The 23514-nt window shown below is 36.5% G+C and overlaps 1 protein-coding gene across 1 annotated transcript in view; it reads left to right on the top strand.

The window, feature by feature from the left end:
* The window catches only part of ARHGAP21 (Rho GTPase activating protein 21), a 130891-nt gene that overhangs the window by 83472 nt on the left and 23905 nt on the right, over positions 1-23514 (top strand). Inside the window, 16 exon segments of the mRNA XM_068404899.1 lie at positions 3630-3688; positions 13619-13671; positions 13673-13787; positions 13790-13908; positions 13910-13987; positions 13989-14109; positions 14112-14168; positions 14171-14281; positions 14284-14364; positions 14367-14411; positions 14414-14517; positions 14519-14614; positions 14616-14708; positions 14710-14851; positions 14854-15284; positions 15287-15578. Of these exon segments, the coding sequence (XP_068261000.1) occupies positions 3630-3688; positions 13619-13671; positions 13673-13787; positions 13790-13908; positions 13910-13987; positions 13989-14109; positions 14112-14168; positions 14171-14281; positions 14284-14364; positions 14367-14411; positions 14414-14517; positions 14519-14614; positions 14616-14708; positions 14710-14851; positions 14854-15284; positions 15287-15578 (1997 nt within the window).

Here is a 23514-nt window from a genome sequence, read left to right as displayed (position 1 = left end):
AAAAATACACAGTGACACAGTTCTTGCTCTGTTTTTTGTCTTCACTAATCTTTCGTCCAGCACGCTGTAGTTTCCTTAGTAGGTTTTGTGCAAGCAACTTGCTGAAAGGCCTTTTGAAAGGCTAAGTTGTCAGTTGAAATCTCCGTTATTCATGACTATAAAGACAGTTTCATTTATAGTCTCAATATGTTGTGTGGTTTTCTAGACATTTTAATTACCGTATTTTTAATTCCTCTTTTAAGTTACCCTTTCAAACGTATTGCTGAGTGTAAATGCTTGTTCTTTTGTAATTTTTCTGATCATCTTCAGAACAGTTTTTAAGGATACAACACATTTTATCCTCTCTTACCTCTGAAGAAAAAGTTTCCCCCCCTACACTCACTTACGCAGGTGTTTTGGAATGAAACTCAGTTTGGACTTACAGATTTTTTAATTAGATTACTCCTGCATTTCCATTTCCATAGCTGGTCATTATTTTTGTAGAAAGTTGTTCAATTGAAGCTGTTTGTCCTCATTATATAATGCTGCAGAAATCAAAACTTAGCTGCCTTAAATGAAATGATCCCCATCAATTCCAGTTGGACTTATGGATGGGATATAATTCAACAATGTTTCGTATGGTTCCTGGAAAAGTTTCAAGCTATGTCTAGAAAGCTATCTATTTTGTTCTGATTGGAGATAGCAAAGCTAAACTTACACTGATTGTTTCCTCTGGAAGGCGAAGGGCACACCTCAAAGGAGTTGCTGGAAATAACTGTGTCCTGTAAGATCAGTCATAAGATCCCTTTCAAGTCTAGGTTTCCTACTTTTTACCAATGGTTGTTAGTTTGGTCCATGAAGAATTTATTCTCGTTTGTTTACACAGTCAACTTGGAGATGTGTTGGTTGCTAATGTAAACTCCATAAATTATGTGTGGTTCTAAATAAAACAAGAAACAGATTCCCAACTTTTTTTTTTTAACTGTGAGGAATTTGAGTGAAGTCTATCCCATTTGTTTCTCTTCCCAAATTCTTCATGCATTTGTTGGAATTACTCAGAATTGTACAGAGTTTAGCTATTGAATTTGTTTGATTAATACAAAATAATACATCAAAAGATGCATCTTTATGATGACAGTGCATCATAGTGCTTTAGTTTGACTCTTTGAGTCAATAAATTTAGATTTGACTCTCAAGATGTGTAATAAATGTCATTTGCATGATAGATATCTCTGAGAATTCACAATACTGTGTCTAATATTTCAGTGTAAACTGCCACTTTGTGTGTGGTGGTTCTTATTAACACTTTCTAGTTCATAATTTGCATGCACATTGTATAGTGCAATACAGCAAAAGTATTCCTTAATACTTTTTGTTTCTGATGTGAGAATTGAAAAACATTCTGAGAGCACTTCACAAAATATAAAGTAGGAAGATTCAAATTGTCTCCAGAAGGTTCTTCAGGCAAACTGGAATAGAATAGTTAAGTAGTTATTTGAATTATGTATAAAACATTGTTCCTGAATGGAACTCTTTCCTCTTTTGAATGACTACTAAAAAGGTGTTAAACTGTGTAAATGGATTTAATCCCTTTCTTTAGGAAAAAAAAAAAGATAAAAAAGGCACAAAATACTTGTATAAGAGAATAATTTGTTCTCTGTCGAATTATAAGTAGGAAACTTTCCTTTATATTAAAAGTGCTTCAAGAGGAACAATGTTATTTATCATATTTTTGACTTCCAAAGTCTTCATCCTGCAAGTAAGCATTGATTATCAAACCATAAGTTGCCTAATACAATTTACACATACACGCTACCCGCACGTAGAAATGAAGTCTGAACACTTCGTTGGAAATGCCTCCAGCTATGGTATCTCTTTCATATTCTCTTTTTGGTTTACAACTGCTAAATAGTTTAATATCCATGCAAAGGAGTTTAGGCAAAGTCAGCTCCTGATAACACTACTTTTAAAGAGTCATTTAAATAGTTTTGCTGTTTACGCATTCAGTCAAAATGGGAAATGCTTTGTAAATGCACGTTAAAAAGCCAATGCTTTTGTGTTTCTTAAAATTCAATATTCTGAAAAATCTTTAAAAGACTTTTGAAGACTTATTTTTTCCTAGCTCTGCGTAGACTTAAAGAAAAACGTAAATCTTATCACTGCTGATCTTTGGTTTTAAAACTAAAGTAATATACGCTGCTTGGAGAACACTTTTTTTTTTTTTTTTCTTTCCCCAAAATGAGTAATAGTTTAAAAAGATTGTGAAACCAAATGCCCTTACTCTGCAATTTTGGAATGCAGCCTTATGTCTGCAGTTGCTAACAAATGGAAAAGGAACCACACAACAAAAACATTTTTTCATGTAAGAAAGCATAATAAATCACACGTTACATGTTTGAGAAGATGACTTTCTTTTCTGCAGAAATAAGAAACTGAGGTTCTTCTCAGTGCTTTCATACTGCTCTGTGTGCCCTGAAGTTGGTGGCCCATCTCTGTGCTGCTTTTGTCTTTTCTCAGCACATACATTGTACTGCCCACTACAGATAAGCCAATTTCTAGTCTGATATATCCAGTTAGGTTGTATGCTTTTTTTCCTTGTGCTGGTGTTGGTCAATATGTTTAAGTACACTTTCTTGTGATATGTAATGTGAGATTTCTAACAGTCATAATCTCTCCACTTTCTGTTTTGTGAGACTAGTTAAAACAGTCTGTACAAGCTATCTCTTTCGTAGCCCTTCTCTGTATCTGTTCCAGTTTTACATTTAATGAATGTGAACAGAGTATTCCTCTATCTCAGATGAGATAATTAATTCACCTGTTCTGTATCCAACGTTACAAGCATATACTTCTCTCTTGCTTGTGAAAATACTTTTTTCTGGTAGATACTAACTGTGGGTTTCACTGTTTTACAATATTTGACTCTGGATAACTGATACATTGTACATTCGGTGTCCTGATTTTGCCTATATTTAAATTATATTGATTGAACTATCTGGATTCCTGGATCTTTATGCTGCTGCTGCTTTTGGTTTCAGCAATTCAGACTGACAAATTCAGCACTTATAAATAGCAAGCGTTTTTCATCAGTATTTCAGATGTCATCTGACTGACTAAATATGTGTAAGTTGATTCTGCTAGGAGGTGATTGGAGTGGAAAGGTGTAAGTCAGTGCTTGCCTTGCTGTTGCCCCACTTTTCATATGATGTGGTGGTTATGATATTTCCCCAGCAATTTTAAAGAATGCTGTCAGACTTTAGTTTTAAATGGAAGAAAGAGAGAAGTTTTAACTTGTGTTCACAGATTTGCCACCTTGTTTTGTCCGAGAGGCTCCAAACAGCTAATGTACCTTAGGACTTGAGGGGAAAAAAAAGAAACAAAAGCCAATGCATTGTCTTTGTCAGTTAAGACACTGGTTTTGCTGAGAACACAGAGGTACTCTTCAGTCAGATTTCTGTTCTACTCTTACTTGCTAAGACTAAATGGAAATCAGTGTTTATTTCTGTTGTGTAAGGTAATTTGACAGAATAGCTGAGTGTGGGATTTTTTGAATGCTTTTGGTCTATGGTAGTTAATGAATCATCTTTGTAACAAGAATTGAAAATCTTTTCCAAAAGTTCACGTGTGGTGGTTTTTTTTTCTATTTCTTTCAGTGACAGCATGTTGGAGCTTAGTGTTATGCCAAAAGACGAGGACATCCTTCAGTTGGTATGTTTATGAAGCATTATATTCAGACAGTATGTTGACTAAAGATAAATGTCTTGCTGTTGGTTACAAAGTCTTTGAACTCTGCTACCAGCAAGTAATTAAAGAGTTAACGTTTATCTCTGTCACTCCTTAGACATTTTCCTACTTGCTTGCCATCCCTGAAGTTTCAGAGGAATCCAAATATAGGGGAGAATACCTTCTTCACATGATATTTCTAGCATCTCGTTAAAAAAAAAAAATCTTAGAATAGTGTTTGTATTTTTATTATGTTTTGGATTAGTTTCCTTATGTTAGAATTTATGAATTGGATTGCTTTCTTTAACTAGGTTGCCTAATTATAAAGAAGTTGGGAATCATTACTAAGTTTGAATTTAAAAAATAGTATATGGCGCTTAAAATTAGCTTTTGTTAATAACTCACTACTTGTCAGTGGATTTCCAGGAAAGAAGCAAGGTGATGAATGTGCTGGAGGTTATTACCAATTTTTTTAATTGTAACTGCTGTAAATATTTTGTTACACTAGTGCCTGTATGTTCTCGATTTGAAGTGAGGTCCTGCATCTATAGTGAGATAATTCAGCTCCCATTTAGTGTCTCTAAGTCCAAAAGAGCTGTGAATAAAAGATGATGTGTAAGTGCGTATTGTGAAGAATTAGAAAAACACCTACTGTATTGATATGCTCTAGTTTAATTGGAAGTAGAGGAAAGGAGAAGATGACAAGCAGGGTAGACTTTCTGGTTAGTAGTTGGAAAACTATATTTTCTTATCCACACGGAAATAGCAAGACTTGACTTTAAATAACAGTTAAGAAGAACCTGTGCATTTCCGTAGCTATTTTCCGTATTAAAGGGCAAATTAATGGGTAAAGAAAAAAAGCAAGAAATTGTTTTGAGCTGAAGGTGAAGATAGAGGCTAGTATAGGAACTCAGCCAGTTAGGCCAGCAAGCCAAGATTATTAGAATAGAAGTGATACTTTGAGAACATTTGATAAAGAAATATTTCAGTAATCCGGTACAGAAAATGTTGGAGCCAGGGGGTGAGTTTGGATTGCATGAATAAGTGGAAGGGGAAAGCTGTGGTTTTTGGGGGGGTTTTGTTTTGGTTTTTAATTGGAACTGTGAATATGTAGAAATGCAGGAAGAGTTCTAACTTTTAAATGATCTAAATAGCCATGTGCGTCTAATGCAGTGTTGTAGCCATAACAGTCTAAAGATCTGGCTGGGCAAGGCAAGGTTTGTAGGTGTAAAGTTAAACCTTTGTATTTGGCTGGGCAAGAAACTCTTAGGCACCTCTTCCCTCTGCTGATGAAACACAAAGCACAAGCTTCAGGTGAAGTATAGATGAAAAACAATAGATTGGAATTTAACTTGTTATATCAATGAGTGAGATAATGGGGACAGAGGAGGAAAGACTGACCTTGCCTTTGGGCTAGAGAAGGATATTAGTAAAAAAAAAAAAAAAAAAAAAAAAGGAAAGTCATTGTCCTGGAGAGGATCGAGGAGTAAAGGAAAGAGAAAAAACATCTGCCTGTGGGAGTCCTAGAAAAAAACCTGGAGATATGTGGGAATAATTTCCAGATGTCATTAAAAAAAAGTTTCTTTTGATTTGCCAGATGTGGTAGAGTTGTGAATTTTGTATTCCAGACTGCTCTTTTGAAGATAGAAAGAGGATTAGGTTTAAGAGGCGGAGTCATCATTTTGCAAAAAATGCTTTGTGTTGCCTCAATAGGTTGTATGAGTTCCGTCTGACAGTTTGCTGTTGTGTTGGGTTGGTACATGATTATGATACAACATGGAGGAGTTTATGCTCCTGTTTGCTACGATGCATTTGTTTGGGCAAAAGTGGGCTTGTCTTGAGGACTGTGAGTTCCACATAGTGTCTGCCAGAGGAAAGTGATGAAGAGACAGATGTTTTCTGTAGTCTGCAAGACTGAGCATTGTGTGTGCTCAGGCCCATTGGAAAAGGCTTCTGAGAGCTGCAGTTTGTTCATGTGGTTCTGTCACGGTCTGTATTTTAGTATATATATTTTCAAGTGTCAGTCTTTCATGGCAGAGTTGCAACATGTGAAGATACAGATGATGGAAATGAATTGCATCATACAACAAAAGTCGTCAATTATGGTCTGTAGTTTTCTCCCTTTTAGACCACCACAGAGCAGGAAAAATCTTACCACTTCTAAATTAACAATTAGCAGTCTTTTGAGACACTGCACTACTGTAACTTCAGTCAAATGAAAAATCTATGCAATTCCTCTGAAGATGGTGATTATTAATCTTCAGCCTTTAGATGTTAGGATCCACCATTCTCATTACAAGATTTGGTGAAGAACTTTGCTCTACTCAAAGCTGAACACTCATGTTTAAAATATTTTCAGAGTAACAGCATAGAATGTTATTCTTTTCACTCCCTCTGAAAAGACAGTAACTTTTTGTTTTCAGCAGAGAAACTGCCATACTTTTTTTTTTGGGGTTTGTTTTTTCTATTTTATCTTTGTGATTAATGCTGTATTAGCTTTGTGGAAATCTTATGTCTAAGGAAAATATAAACCTCAGAGCGAATTCTTATTCCTAATGAAGTACAGCTCATGTAAGTAAGTGATAACAATAATCTCTGTAGTGGTAGTGTTAGTATAAGTGCAAAGTGAACAAGAAATGTTAAGGTACAGTGCGCGTATTAACAGAGGAAGAACTTATACTTTTGTCCCTGAAGTTGTGTTATTGAAGTTATTATAGTATGTTAAAGAATTTAACTGTTTTCTTTGACATATGTCATAAATTTCACTCTAAATATCTTCAGATGGTATCACGCATTGTAAACTGCTGATTTTAAATACTGGTGTGCTGTGAAAACAGAAGAACTTAAAGCACTACTGGATATTGTAGTAGGAGCTAATGAAAGGTTTATCCAGTGCAATGAGGATGAAATAGTTTCATCATACTCGGGGATGATGCTGGTTGTGGTTAAGTTTTATACTACATGGCAGCATACTCCATGTGGTGATGACTGATTGCTAGGTTAACTACATAAAGGGCACAGTTGCTTGTTTCTATCCTTAGTTTGCTATTTATAAACCTTGAGTTTAGTCTTCAGAAATATCCATATATGCCTGTGAATCTCTTGGTATATTGAATTTCCTGAAAACAGGGCTTTAAATCCATTCATCAATAGTAACAATAAAGTGGTCCAATCCACGGGTCGTTGCCCTCTGTGGCATGTGCACACTCCTTACTTAGAAGGGAATTACATGTGAAAACCTGCTGTTAGTGAAGTCAGAGTCACTCGTGTTTGTTTCACTGGCATGATCTTGGAAATGTCACTTTGGGAATGGCGGAAAGGATGTTTAAAACATGTCTATCCACGACAGAAACTTGAACTGTTGACAGCTACGAATGTGTTGGGTTTTTTTCATGCTCCTCCTCAAATTTGAGATTAGTTTACTTAAAATAATCTCATTTGATAATTTTAAAACATTTGTAGGTATGTAACCATTTTGAGACCTTGAGGAGGAGGATTATTATTGTAATATTATTATACTATCCTCAGTGTTTCAAATTTCTTGTGTCTATATACAATTTCTGTAGCATTCTCAAACTGTTTTTACAGAATTTTGGTATCTTGTTAGGTTTTAGTACCACTGACTTCATATGAATGGGAAGACACATTTAGGTCAACTACAAATAGTTCATTTTCTGAAGTGTATTTAATAGAATTGTTGCTGTTCTGGAGCCTTTGGGTAACAAATTTAACTCTAAAAGTTGTTCGAAATTGTGACACTTTTCAGTCATTCAAAGCTTTTTGTGCTACAGAGAAAATACTGAATGTAAAGGTGCTCCCTAGAGAGAGAAAATTGAAATTGCTAAGCCCAGTTACAGGTCAGCCTTATTATGACTCTTGTCAATAGACTTTGTAATGTCTAATGTGTATGTGTTAGAGTGTCCATAGTATGCAGGATTTTGGACTGTTTTTTTCGAGGTATATTCATGTTGGAATTTGCTTGTTTGCTAATTGTTTCCTGTGTATGTAAAGAAGCATATAGCTTACAAGTCACTGAATTTTTAAGTATCAGGCACTTGAAAATATCACCCTTTTAAAAATTGCATCTTTAATATGATATATATTGGAGCTGTTCGTTTGGAACATTATTTGTAATGTGGCATATTAATATTTTTATATAGGGTTTATTATATGTAAATATATGTAGATATTAATTTGTAAATATGTGTATCTACTTTGTGTATGTGTATATAAACACACACAAGATATATGTAAGTTATCCTGGTTTTTCATCTCTCATTTTCTGTCACTTCCCTCGCTACCCACTCAAAAGTTCATCTTTCCGAACTTTTATCTTACCTCCAACAGTTGCATTTTGAATAAGTTTTTAAAAAAATCATTTCCTCATAGGAATCACCCCTAAAGGTAGCAGGTTACTTCTAGTCCTGGGTGTTGTCACCATTAAATTCTGGTAGCGTACAAATCTGTTGAAACATGCCTTAGCATTCCAGAAAGATCTCTGTAGTTTCATTTACAAGAAGATTTTATTGGGCATTCTGTGAATAATGGTAAACATGGAAATAAAAGGGGGCTGTTTACTACTACACGGTTTTGATATATTTCGTTTCCTGTTGCATATCTTTTTATTTTTTTTAATGACCATGAAAGTGAGTGAAAGTCAATTGAAGCATAACTTTTCTTTTTTTCCTCTTTCTAGTGGGATGATATGGAATTTTTCGGTATATTGGGAGATCTGGGCAGAAAAGAAGAGTTTGCTGCTTTGTCATTTCTGATACTTACAGTTTTTGTGGAATTTGGCAGCTCCCAAGGCCTTGTAGTACACTGAAATTGCCAGTGATGCACCTGTATTAAAAAATAAGAATAAGGAAAAATAACTTACATAAGGAAATTTATTCTAAAGTTTTATATGCCCCAGAAACCTCTTGCCTCTAACTACAAGTCTGCCCACAGTCAACTTTAACTGTATTGTCTTGTCTTTTTTTTTAAGACCATACAGTTGCATCAGACCTAATGGAGCAACATGGCTTTTTCACTGGCAAACTGTGAAATATTTTCATTTGCTTTTCTTCTAATAAATAGAGATGTTTTCATAAGTAGCTGTATTTAGTCCAGAGTCTTGGAGCATTTGTTTACTTTTTAGATTTTGTACTGATGCAGTTACTGATGTGTGCAGAGGTTAATATTAAAGCTCTGGCAGCAAGTACAATGGACGGAGGGGTGTGGTGTGAAGACGTAGTGACCTAGAAGAGGAGACTTGAACTTTATCTAACATTGCATATGTTAGAAAATAGCAATTGCATAAACTTTTCCTCACCTCGATTCAGACTAATATTTACAAGAAAGTCTCTTACACAGCTTGTATTTGGAAATTAAATTTCTTGGGCTTAAGACATTACATTTATATACTAAAATTTCACTGCCCATTGGCAAGAAAGGGTGTGCATTTTTTTTTTTTTCCCCAAATAATGATATCTGACCGTAGTGCTTACTGGGTGTCAGAGTAAATGAAACCACTTGAGCTGTATTACTAACCTTCTTGCCAGAGCAAGCTTATAACTGGAAAATGTTTCCTCTTAAGACAGCTGGAAAACCTTTTCTAGTTGTGCAGTTCCGTACTGATGCTAAATGTGAAAATAAGGTAGGACCAGGGAAGAGAAGAATTTAGTAGTAAAGAAATGTAATCTGAAGCAAACTGGTTGGAGAAGAAGGAAGAATGCCTCAAGCTGTCTGCAAGGTGCTGGGCATCGTTAGCTTCTGATTCATCAAAACGCTTATCTCCAATTTTGCAAGTAGTTCGGTTTGAAATCAGTGTTATTATTCATCCTTCAGTGACGCGTAGTGAAGCATACTCATCCTCAGTGAAGCATATGCCTACGTGCTTTTATGGATGTTGAACTAAGGGGGTGTAGGACAGTGGTTGTGCTCAGGCTTTTGAAAGTACAAGGGTTCACCATGATTCTTCCTAAGAGGAATCCTTGTATGTCAGCTGTCGTATTCTAACATCAAGTGGCATAAAATCAAGTGGGGAAAAAATGTGAGCAAAACCCTTCAGCTGAATTTGAGGGTTAATAAAACAACTTGTAGAATGCTTTATTTGCTTAAAATTTATTTTGCGTATCATACAATATGAATGTATTACCAGTTAAACCCTTAATGTGCTAATAGTTGTACAAATTTGCAGTAAGAAATTAATTCTTTGCAATAGCAGTTTGCAAACTTGGTGCAAACAGAACTAGATTGCAAGATGGAGAAGAAATTGAACCCAATAACTGGAAAACACGCTGAGTTCTTTACTGTAAACGCAGCAGTTTCCTTCTAGTAATTGTCGTAGAGCTGTTATCCGTCAAAGCTGTTAATGTCACTCTAAATTGTTGTATTTGTATGGTAAGCTTTCCATAACTGCTGTTGTTCTGAGAAAGGTGGCAAAGAGCTCATAAAACATCCAGACTGATCTTTTTTTTTTTTTTTTTTTTTTTAAAATCATGTTGGAACTTCTGAATAACTGCTGAGTACCCAGCTCCCTGTAGGAATTCGAGTGGCTTGGCTGGTGTCTGAATCAGGAACATTGCTGATCTGGATATTCAAAAAAAAAAGTTTTTTTAAGTTGGAAGGCTTTTTTGTTCTTAAGGCTTTTTAAAGACTTAAATTCATACCCTAATGGCTTTTTTTATGAGTATATCGTCTGTTGCAATCACTTAGAGATTAAGGTAGTATTTCCACATACTGTATCCTTTGATGGAGCAAAAGGGAGAAGAGAGTAATAGTCAAACTGTGTTTTATATATAGTTGCAAAATATGTTCAGTATCAAATAATGTTGTGAATGCTAGTAAGTGTATTGGGTGTACTTCACATTTTTTTAGTCTCTAAGCTTCTAAAAATTTACCATCACTTTCCGGTTAAAGCACTTAAAATATTTCATAGTAAGAAGGGTGATAGTGCATCATTCAGCGTGATGTTATTCAGAATGGATCAGTGCATTTCTTTGTAAGTTGTAACATTTCTCTGTAGGCTCTTAATCAGAATTATGCAACAAAGATACTTTAATATTCCTTTGTGGACATGTCACTGCCATATTTATAAACTTCTTTCTTGAAAGAACGTTCAGCTTTGTTTCGGTGATTTCTTGGGAAGTCAGTGGAATGAGATTGAAAGGAGAAACTACACTTCCATCATCAATAGCGTTTTTTCCAGTGACTCTGTCTTACTGAGGACTGGCAGTCTGTCTGTCTGCAATCATGGGAACGTACTCTTTATTGGGTGTGAGGGGGCAGAAAGCCTGGCCGATCTCCTTTTGGACCTGTGAGAATGCTGTCTTTTGAAGAAGACTGTTTTAATATTTGTGTAAATTTTGTCAAGATCTGAGAACTGATTTTTACACTCGTTTGTAGTCTTCAACTGCGATCAGATCATCCCAGTTTTGGAATTTAGCCTTTCTGCTGTCAAAGTCAATGAAGCATTGTTTGTCATGGGCACGTTTTACAAAAACGTAAAACACAGTGGTATTTTATATTGGTATAACGTGTGTGTGTCCCAGGTTGTGAACTGTTTTATGAGCTGTATAATAATTGTTTCTGCTTGCAGGGGAAGATTGTTTTGTATGTCTTGCATGCCAGTAGTCTCTTGCTCTATCTGTTTCTGGGTCTTCCAGCATCTTTTCCAATTTTCTTTCTTTCTTTTTTTTTTTTTTTTTTTTAAAATTCTTACAGCCTATCAAGATCTTAAATAGTCATTTATTTAAAGATGTAGAAATATTTATATTTGTATGTTCCTTCCCTCCATTAAATGCGCCAGTGGAAACCTGGCTTGATTTTTACTATGAGTGGAGGAAAAAAAAATACATGAGTGGAGTGTTTCTGCAGCATCATTCCTCTAATTTCAGATGTACAGCATGAAAGCAGCTGCAGTCAGCTGACAGCTTGTGGTCGTGTTCAGTATATGTGGGGAAGGGGTGTGCTGTTTTAAATGCATAGTAAAGCCGTTGTTTCATCACCAGGAAGCGGGGATGGTAGCAGCTGAGGGGAAATAAGAGACAGTGGTGTTGCTGTAGTGGAAGGGAAGTCTTGTTGCATAGAGCCAGAGCTCTCTGCAGGCAGCTGTAGGGATGCACCAAGGCAAAATGGCACAAACGTATTTTGCTTTCTGTAAGGGTGGAGGATAAATGCGAGGAGCAGATAAAAGCCTGAGATGGACATGCTCACAAGGAGGGTGAAGTTATTTTTTATGCTCTACTGCCCTTTACCTCTGTTGGTACCTTACGGAGAAATCGGTGTAGTTGTATTTTTAGCTTGCTGTATTCAACATCAATATGACAACATGATTCTGTCTTTACATCTGTAAGCAGCTTTTACTATGTTTTCCTGTTTTCTGCCAGCTGCAGTTTATCAAAGGATGTCACAGCACTGGTAAGAAATGTACAGTAGCCATTTCTCTGGTTTTGAGGCATGTTTTTTCTTACTGATTTGTGGGAAGCAAGAATATGAACAGCAAGTTTGTGGAAATGAGCTAGATAGTCTGAGCTGAATTTTCTTCATAATGCTAATCTCTTAATTTGTGGTTTGTGCCTGTGTTTATTTGGTTGTTTTTTTCTTGGTATGCTTTAATATTTTGCACTCACTAATGCTCGATGTAACATTGCAGCAGTATTGTAAATGCCTTGCCCTCCTCTGTACTTCGTCCCTCAGTAATAATTTTATGCCTGCACTTGGGCTTTTATAACCTGTCTAGTGTTAAGACAGGGCACGTTGATATTCTGGAATTGAGCATGTTATGGTTTGGACAGGAAATGCTGTGATATGATACCACGCCTAAGTGTGTAAAGCCCTGAGAAATCATTTTAATCTTCTGTTGCAATTGGCAGGCTCTGCGTTGGCTCTTTATTTCATTATGTTAACTGAACGAAGTCATGCTAAAGTTTTTCAATAATAGGATATTGATTAAGTATGCTGTATGCTTCTCATATGATTTAATTATTTTGAATGTTCTGTTAATTTCACAATGATAAATGCTGATTTCTAAAGGCTACAGAAACATACTGAGTGTAATATAGCCATTTTTTCTCAGGAGTCAGGCTCTTACATAAAGGTGCAAATAAATGCACTAAGGAAATTAATTTGAGATTTTAGTTTGTGTTTAATGGTGTATGTGGACAGTAGTGGGTATGTATGAATTTTCATACTGTATGTACCTTGAAGTTGAAAATGTTACGTATTATTAATATTTTTTGCAACAAGATTTGTGTGCCATGTACTGGCTGTCTCCTGTAAAATGTAAGATGATTTATAGGGTGTTGCTCACAACAAAGATGTTACTGCTTCAATTTATTCATTTATGTTTAGGAACAGTAGCTTTTATATGTAGAAGACATCTTAGAGGAGTGTATGTATGTATACTTTGTGTGTACTTTTCATATGTACTGCCTTAAGTGAACAGAGTTCTTTTATACACTAAAGTGAACACGGAATTTTCTAGTGCTAGTTGAATTTATTATGGAGCATTTTAACCTGTCGATGGCTGTGAAATTCTGGTTTCCAGCAATGTGAAGCTTAAATGGGAAGAATGTGTGGAACATCATGATAGAAAGCAAAATTGAGGGGGAGAAAAATACTGTGTTTTGCGCTCATGGATTTTGGGAAACCTGTCTCATTGCCGTACCTGCAGTATTTCCTAGAATTGGTCATCAGATAAGTTTTTTTAATTGTTGAGGGGAGGGATTGTATGTAATAATCTTGCTTGTTCTGTCTCTGCTCACTAAGGGGATGGAATACTATTTTTATCTTTTTTAACTAACATTTTATCTAAAATGATAGTGTTGAATTTTGTACTTGCGTTCCCTCTATTGAAGCTTGATTGTGCAATGCTAGATGGTGAACCTTTCCATCTCCCCCGCTACTGAATACTCACTTAATCTTCTCTCCACAGGCATATTCCAAGATGCCTACCTGAAAGGCAATGAAGCCTACAGTGGTAATGCCCCACAACATACCTGAACCACCGCCAATATGTTATCCGCGCCTGACATCCACAGCTTCTGTTACGGCACAAGCTGGTGACAAGCTATCTTCTGACTTCTCGCTGGGGAAGCAGCAGTCAATAGACCAGTACGGGCAATTGACCGCAGCCAGAGAGGGCATTGACACAGCCAGAGAAGGGCCTACAGAATGGAAATACAAGTGCCTCCATCACCAACAGACATTGCAAAATCAAATACAGGCTGTATGTGTTTGCAATGAAACTGTTAGGACTGTTATTGTGCCTTCTGAGAAGGCTGTAGATTTGCCATCATGTAGAAAATAATCATGGTGGTCCATCACACAGGACAGAGGAAGTAAGATACGGCTTAAAAGATCAAACCAGTCTAAAAGCACGGACCACATCACCATCTTCAGTGTCCACTGCTATTGTACTTCCCCAGACTCCAATAACAAGGCGGTTGATCCAACTGGAACACTAAGTAAAGCTTCAAATTTTGCAGTATGTCCAGAAGAATCCCAAGCACTAGACCTCCTGCTCAAGCCACAGACTCGCCCTCAGTCTCTACTAATCATTACAGTTCTCCAACATCCCACCAGCATATAGACTGGAGACCTACAAAACTTACAAAGAGTACATTGATAATAGGCGCATGCACATGTATGGCTCCCGAACAATACAGGAAAGGTTAGATAGTTTAGAGCAGCTTCTCAGAATACAACTAATTATAATCAAGTGGTGCCAATCGCACTGCTTCACAGGTACGGCGCAGGAGCACCTCTCACGACAGGGTTCCACAGTCTGTTCAGATCCGTCAGAGAAGTGTATCCCAGGAAAGACTTGAAGATCCCTGCGTTGATGAAAGAGTGGCCACGAAGTGCTTCACAAGATACTCTAACTTCACCTTCAGTTAATGCTAGGAATCACAGGGCTCGGTCATGGGATTTATCTCAGCAAACAGGGTGAAGTGCTAGAAAATTTTCATTCTGAGAATCTGATTGCAGATACTAATGGAGATAGGAGAAAGACTTACAAGTGGAACAGGGTTTACCGAACAAGATGATCGGCGAGGTATATTATGAGAGATCTAGACAGCATGCATTTCATATGTCCTTCGAGGTCAAAATTTTTTAATGGCTCCGAGTGCTTATATTTCAGACAACAGGAGAACAGGTAGTAGAGCTTCTCTGCCTGTTCTCATTTTCAGAAAGTTCTACCAGATATGAAAAAGTTACAGCCTTCTCGAGATTTGCAAACTCCTGGGGGAGTTTCAAAACCTACAACTGTTCACAAGAGAGACTGTCTCTCACACCAGCCAGAAGTTCTAAAAGTAGCTCTTTGAAGAACTCTGCATCCCTATGCAGCAAAAGCATCATTTCCTCTTAACCAGGGCCTGGATGCTATTGTCAGCAAAGACCAAAGAACAGTAAACCACTTGCATCAGAGTGGTCTGTTAAACCAACAGTCAAGGATCCGAGCAGAAGGTGCCCCAGATCACAAAACAGTAACTGGCAAAACCATCCAACCCTCCTCTCTGTCTCCAGCTTCCGCCAAACTTGTTCAGCCAACAAGTGAGAGTTCAACTACCTCTGACACTAGATGGTTCCATCAGACAAAAGATTCATGATTTCGAAAGGGAAGATGGCCATGAGCCTGAATCCTGCAAACGGATTATTCAGGAAAATGACAAAAGACACAGTGGTCATGCGGGACAAATCACCTTCTGGCCACCAAACTCCACAGCCTTTGAGACATCAGTCCTACATTCTTGCTGTAAATGACCAAGAGGCAGCGTCGGGCACTACCTGTTGGTTACCTAACGATGCTCGGAGAGAAGTCCACATAAAAAGAATAGAAGAACGGAAAGCATCAGGTTCCAGTCCACCTGGTGACTCCTTGGCTTCTATCCGTTTATTGGTGAGTTAAACTATTCCAGTGACATAAATGCTTTTCTCTGCTAAAGATTATGGAGAGCACCGTGCCAGGTAGCTGACTGCTGTTCCTGTAAACACTGAGGTTGAGGGGTATGGGGCATCTTTTCTCATCTAGAGTAATATTAGGGTGGTAAAACTAAAATATTCTTCAGTGGAGGAAAAAAACATTCTGTTTTGTTTGGAGTCCTGAGGATCAGTGGTGAAAAAAGTCTACAGTGATTTAATATTTTTCCAGAATTTTCCTTAACTCCCTGGAGAAGTCTACGTTTTATATAACTGCGTCTGTTTTCACTCCACATGGTGCTCTGATGTTATGTACCTGGCCAACTAGCATTTGCAGCACCTTTCAAAATAGTTTTTACTTCTCTAGTATAAATATATTTGGAATCCAGTAAAGAGAGAATATGGTTGCAAATCCATGTAAGGGTGACTTGTGAAAAAAAAGTTTTTTCAGCTGAATAGGTAAGGTGATAAGCTTTCTGAGGCAGACATGGGATAGGAGGAAAGCTGTTTCAGGTGAAAGGACAGCAATAAAATTAAGTGAATTTGCAAGTAAAGATGCTAATAGGGATATGAATTAAAGGGTTTGTGGAAGCAGAACATGAGAAGACAGATTCACCTGCAGGCTGTGACACAAACAGGGTCGGAATTACAGGGAGCTTATAGGAAGGGGGCTGAGCACTTTTGAGATAATTTGAAAGAAAATAGGAGCTCATAGAAGGATTGTAAGTAGAAAAAAAAAATAATTAAAAAGCCAGTTTTGGATACATGAGGAATTGGAGTCATCTGCTGAAGAGAGAGTTTCAGTGGCAGAGCATTTCTGTTCTACTCAAGTAGTCTATGCTTGTAGTGTCTTCACCCCGCTGTTGTTGAGTTGGATTTTCTTTTATTGTGGCCGGTTTAATACTTTGGAGTCTAGGATGTCTGCGGACCATTTTCCGCTTGGGTGATTTATACCTGACTGTGTGTCTTGAATTCAGTGTAGTAGTATTTTGAAAATACTGAAATTTTGGATTCTCAAACTCACATATGTGAAAAACAGTGATTATACTTTTTTAATACTCTTCAGTTTTTTTACAGATTATGTGAAGGTAGTTACAGTTACATTGTCTTAGCACAATTGTCTTCTATTGTGGATCTGCAGCAGTGATTTTTTTTCCCTAGAATTACCTATAATATCTGCTACTAGTTTAAAGTAAATAACCAAAAATAGTGAAGAAGCTTTGTGTGCATCAAAGAATGGAAATCCATAAAAACATATAATAATTCTGTTCTTTGACAGAATTTTGTTAAGACATAATAAAAATGCTATCTTTGCTAACAGTTTTTATATTGGGTCTTCCTTTTTGAATGGAAGTTGCAATAGATTTTTTGGTTACTGGATGGATCAGTATCGAGTGTAATTTGGATTCTTCTTTAGACCCTGTCGATCTTTCTTTAAGGATTAGTACAAGTTTGTAAGGCATGTAACTGGTCTTTGTGCAGTTTTTTAATACTATGCTTAAAAATCAACGTTGGGTACTTGATTTAAGTTGTGTGTGGTATTGTACTCACTTAGGAGTGCTTGCTGGGAGTTTTCCAATCCCGTACAATTAAATGTGTAAAAGTCAGTATCAAGATTGTCAATATCAACCCCAACCTTTTCTACACAATCTCCTATCTTGATTTTTGACAAAGATTTGCCATGAACTGTTACTCAAGTGGCTTGCTTCCAGATTTTAGAGAAGTGTGATGATTAAAGTTCAAAGAAGCCTTAAACATGGCAATTGTACTGTATTCTGTGTAGCAGCTGAGAAGTCAGAAGAAACAAAGTTGTAACTCCCCATTGCAGCCTCTTAGCATAACATCACATGGGATTGTGTGAATTCTTATAAGCTTCTTAGTCTCTTGGACTGAAACCTCCTGAATACTCTAGAAATATTTAAAAAGTGGTGCTGCTAGAGCGTGGTCATGATCTGAGCCAACACAGTACTTGTGGCTGACTTCCTAGCAAAAATTCCTGTGCCGGTACAGGTGCTATGGAAAATTTCTGCCACAGCTCCAGCACATTGAGCGAAATAACCCTCTCTGAAAGGAAGAGCATCAAATGCCATTAGAGTGGGCATCTTGCAAAGCTGGAATTAATATGCATGATTCTAACTTTGCTTGTTCCACTATCATTATGCTTAATTACAGCTTCACTTGTTAAAAGCCATACTTAATCAGGCGGATAAAACACTAGATCTACTTTGAAACTCAGTTAAAGGCTATTTAACTATTCTGAAGGAAAATCACTTGGATTTTTCTGTTTTGTGTTTTGGTTTGGTTTTTTTCTTCTTTTTTTTTTTTTTTCTTCTGTCTGATGATTGAGAAGGATGTGCATAAAGACGTTCCTTGGTGTTGGCAACCTCTCTGCTTCCCTTGTGTTTACATCAATATAATTTTTTTTGCAGTATTAGGTTTTATTAGATGTAGTTCATTTCATAAATGCACTTACTGAAGTTATTTGTACAGTAAATCTTTGGAGTAGTGTAAAAATATAGATTTGGGGGGAATAAATATCTTCCAAGGTTACACATTATTGCCATTTTAAATACCTCATGGTGTTTTTATTTTTCTTATCATTTTCTGCTCATTAGAAGTAGTAGATATGGCCAGACCATATTTTGGTAGAAATTCAGCCAGGAACAGTTGGCTTCTGCAGCAGTATTTTGTGACTAACCTGCTCACAACACCTGTAACACAACATCAGGTTGATATTAGGGTATCTCTTTGTAAGTAGCACTGTGCCTTGCACCACAAACAGAAATCCAAGCAGAGTTTCCATTGAGCTTGCTTGTGGCCAGAGTGTTGCAGGGACTATGGTGGGTTGCTGAAAACTCCCTTTTGACACTAGTCCTTTCACAAAAGGCTGTTCTGAAGCATGGAGATTAAATTTTGGCTTGCATTTGCTAATAGAAATGAGAGATCTGTTTAGAGTATACCTAGTAGGTAGATGTAATATCTTTTATTGGAGAAATTGATTTATTTGAAAAAATTAGGCAAGATACTGCATGCGCTCAAACTCTTCTTCAGGTAAGCAGATGTTCATGGGGGATGAGGAAGCTGCCAGTTTTACAGGAAAACATACCCTGTTACTGCAGGCTTCAGTACTTCCCATGTGCTGCTAAATGCAGGGTATTGCGGTTAGCTTGGAAAGATGCTGTTTCTATTTCAGGTCCAAAGAAAGACTCTGTTCTTGAAATGCTGTCTGTTGTGTCACACTGTACCAGTTAGTGCAATGAAAGGTTATTCCTTTTACCCAGAAATGGTCTCACCTGTTCTCTAGACTAGCAAAAATACCATTATCTCTGTCAGTGACTGTATTAGCAATTATGGTGTTTAATGTACATTTTTTCAGACTTGTAATTTGTACACAATTTCTCTGTTAGAGAACAGCAAATGATAGATTTCTGACCTACTGGGTAACTTTGGATGTGTTAACGTGCACTGGGATGGAAATTAGAATGCTACTTAATGTTTTTGTAACTGTCGAAAAGGTTGATTCAGAATATAGTTATTTTAATACATGTCTTAGACATAGATGTCCGGTGTGCATGCTTAAGATTTGCAGCTAGCTTGAAACTATTTTTATCCTTTTTACACCGTTTATTGTAGAGTAGAAAGCAACTTAAAAAAAGGATAATCCAACTCCAGATTGAGTTGAATGAACTACCCATATGAGTGAAATGGAGAAACTGCTTCAATACTTAACCTGGTTGCAGTATGTCTAGCTGCCAGTGCAGTGTAGTGCTTTGGCCATTACTACTGGGTGAATGTTCTTTCCAACTTCGCAATTGGTTGTTACATGAAAATTAATTTTAAATTAATTTTAAAACACTTAGCCTAAATAAACCTAATAAAACATGTCATCCTGTTATAGAGCTTTTCTTCTAGGCATGCAGTAGCATCAGGTAAGTACGAAGACTTTTCCTCAGAGGTGTGATCCCATTTTTGAAAATAACTGGTACAACTTATCCTAGAAAAATTTTAGGTCACTTCATTCCACTAATAATTTGTGAATAACTGAGAGAAGATTAGCCAGATAAAAATATTTGACCAGACTTTGATAACACCAAAGGGTTGTAAAAATTAGATGAGTATCCTCTCTCTTGCTGAAATTGATACCTAAGGAAAGGTGTAAGAAGAGGACAAGGATATATGATACTTAATGTCGGTACTTTCTATTCTCCAACCATTTGCACTTTACAAGATTCCAGAGCCAAATGCTGTTTTAAGTGCTCAATAAATTTCTCCATTCTCTTTTGTACTACCATAGAATTTTGCTATCCAGTACCCTGTATTGATATAAAATAAAGATTTGCCAGGCGTTTCACTATCTTTGACTACATGGTATTTATCCCCCCCTTTTTGTGTGTGTGCTTGTTTTTTTAAAACCTGTCTCCTGCTGGCTGAATTTCTGATACAAATATCAGACCAGCAGACTGCTAATCTGATTCACCCGTTTCCACACCACTCCATGGTTTTCTCTCTCTATTGCTTCTACGCTTAGTGCAGGCAAACAACAATAGTGATTTCTGTGCTAGTAATCAGGCGGACTCTGCTTTTCACCTTGCTTTAAGAGCTGATCTTTATGCTAGCTCTCAATTTTTATTTTTTTTTTTTTACTGTGTTCCAGTATCTTTTTCTACAAACTTATGTCATAATAAAAGTATTTGGGTACTTGTTGATTAAACAGATAAATTCAGCTAGCTTGTAGTGAATTCTGCTCAACCTTCTTTTTAATTCTTTTTTTTTTTTTTTTTTTTGTTACCAAATACTACTTTTTTTTAAAATGTAAAAGAATTAGGAGGTGAAACATTCTAAAATACTCTGCATTAGTTAAACTTTTCAGGCATCTTTGTCGTACATGTGATGGCATTCTTCTCTAATGCTGGAAGTAGAGGTATGTAAGGTTTACCTTATCAGTACCTACCTTTAAATGATAAGTCATATATGTAACTCCAAGTACTTTTTTTGAAAGTGTAATGAGTTTACTGTCTTTTTTTGGTGAAATACGTGCCATACCTTTCCTCTCCTCCCCCTACATCTTTATGCCTCTCTCTGCAAGCTGCTTAAGCTCTGGTACAGAAGACGACAATGTGAACATACACATACTGAATGCAGTTTAATTCTTGAAACTAGAAAATAAATTTATGCACTTGCACAACACACTATGAAGAGGGTTATGATGGTAGGGATATAGAAAGGTTAGGGGAAACAATGAAAAATACTCTCACATGCAATAAAGAAATAATTGAAAGAATGTACTCATTCTGTTTTCTCCTTGTCAGAAGAGATAAGCATCAGGCAGAGAGAAATTCAAAACCTCAAACTTCTGCAGCAGAGATCGTGGCTTGTCAACCCAAAATGTGTGGATTCCTTAAGGGCCAATGGTGGCTGAATACAGACGGTTGATATGGCATGTTTTAAGGAAACTTTAATTTAGCAAAAACTGTTAGCAGTAAAGATGAATATGAAAATCTTCAGCCATTGTAGTAATTATTTTTTCTACAAGTTACTAGCTATTCCAAACTATGAAAATATAAATGTAACTGCAATAGAAATTAGAGCTGACAGATGTTCATTTTTGAGGGACTGTTGCTTCCATTATTTTAGCAATAGGATTGGCACAGCTTTTAACATGTCATCAGTGTTTCTAAGATAAGCGTCAGTCTTCTATTTTTTTTTCAGGGTTTTACAGTGTGTCCTGCCAAATTGCTATTGCTCCAGGCTGAAGATTTCAGTGTTTCTTATCCAAAGAACAATTTTTAAATCATTGTGGTATTCTGCAGTATAGCAGCCAAAACACAAAATTACAAATCAGCGTTTTAAATACTGTTTAAATGCTTCTGTTACTCAAAAATCCTTTTTTAATTAAAACTTAAAATTTGAAGTCAATTCATAGTATCTAGAAGAATTTTGATTGAGTGAAAGCATCAGATTTGTTTGGTAATGGGTAATACTTTCAAAGCATAAATCATCCTTAGTATATCATTATAACTTAAAATAATAATTACAGGTAATAAAGGAATCCTATCAGGGTTCTTGGCCAAAAAAAAGTATATGGAAAATTGTACTTTTTTTTTTTTATGTGGCAGGGTAATACAGCAAAGAGGAACCTCTAGAATTGCTTTGTATTACTTTGTATAGAAAGATAGTTACACACTTGTTTAACACTGAAATAAGCAATAGACTGTCACAGGTAAGGTTTTCAGAGTAGTCTAACACGAAGCATAACCTTGGGAAGCCTTTTTCTGTTTGTGTGAAATTCAGTCAGTATAATAAACACATTATTTACATGAACACGTTAGCAGAGGCCTGGATTTGATGATTCAGGAGCCTTGTTCCAGTCCTGTGTTTCTGTGGTTTACAGAAATAAATGTGCTCAGCATGTAGACATGTTTCCATTATATTCTTTTGGCTACAAGAGGATAATTATGTCAAGTAGATATATGAAGAAGTTCTTTACAAAGACAATCAGTGCTGGAAGTACTTAAAAACTAACAAACAAAAAAAAACTTTTTAAAGGTTCTCGTTTGAAAAACGAGGTAGTGAGTCATGATGAATCCAGGGAATAATGTATCTTCTTCCCAAATCGTGTGTTTTAGGCTTGAAAGTGTTTAATTATTTGGAGCTTTTACCCTTGCAGGTTGAAGTATAAGATGTAGCAGCTTGTACTTCAAGATCTGTAACAAAAAGTCACTGCTGTGGGGTATTTATTGGTCCTTTGTGCTATCTTGTGTGATAGTGGGGTTAGTTCCATACAGTTTATTTTTGATTGAACAATTCATTTATGTTTTATTGGTTATTTCTGGCCTTCTCATTAGGCAGGTGAGATTGTATAAATGGTCTTTTTATTTGATTGTCTTCCTGACAGGCTTTTCAGAAAAGTGGTGTCTATTAGTGTGTCTGTGTTGACCTTAAATTCAGCTTCTTTTGAAGTTTCTTGGAGATGAGGAGCCTCTGAGATAGACTTTTTTTTTTTAACTTCTTTGCCTTTGTGTGGACGAAGATCCTCTTCCTACCTCTGGTATCCTACCCTCCCGGAGGAGGTATTAGACATAGGACAAGATTTTAAAGCTTTCACGTACTGTAATGAAGAATAATACTTTGGAGCAAGGTAGTGTTGTGTGTTGTGATGGTGCAGAGCCTGTCATAGTATCATGCACTATGGAGTGCTTGGGTAGGCCAAGGATGCGGCGTGCAAAACGGTTGTTGACAAAGGGCTGGAAGTAAGGGAGTGCCTTTGGAGCCCGTATTGCTGCAGGGTCTGTTCATGTCACTAGCATGTCCTGTCTGTCCTTCAGTAAAGATTTTTTTTTTTTTTTTTTTAAATTCTTCTAATGAGTACTTGATCGTTTTGTGCCTTCTTTTCTACCATAAGCAAATGAACTTGCCATGTAAGATTCATTCTTAAATTACACCCCAAAAGCCATAACATGTTGTTTGAGAGAATTATTGAAGAAATAGAGAGGCAATGGTTAAAATACTTATTGTAATGGCTGTCAGGTAGATGTCATCTGAGTATATAAAAACATTCAAATATGTGCCTCCCTTGAATGAATATAATGTTTTTAATGACTCTTTTAGCCCTTTGCTTTGGAGACAGAAAGCAGTATGAGTTACCTCCCTGTAGCCTTCTGCAGAAGGCTGAGCTTTTTTGCAAAGAGCAATCACTGTTACAATTCCACGAGATCTATGAGTGACCAAAATTGCCTTAAATATTACAGGAGCATCTTTAAATACATACCTAATCCAAGAATTGGATATGGTTTTCAGAAAGTAAATAATATTAAAGTACAATTATCTTCCTCAATGTATGCAGTTTGGGAAATTGTATGTTAAGTGATTTTTGTGTCTGGGGGTGCACACTGTCTCAACATTCTTCGC

Source organism: Nyctibius grandis, chromosome 7 (assembly GCF_013368605.1).
Source record: "Nyctibius grandis isolate bNycGra1 chromosome 7, bNycGra1.pri, whole genome shotgun sequence".
Lineage (NCBI taxonomy): Eukaryota > Metazoa > Chordata > Aves > Nyctibiiformes > Nyctibiidae > Nyctibius > Nyctibius grandis.
This window is presented reverse-complemented; position numbering and strand designations above follow the sequence as displayed.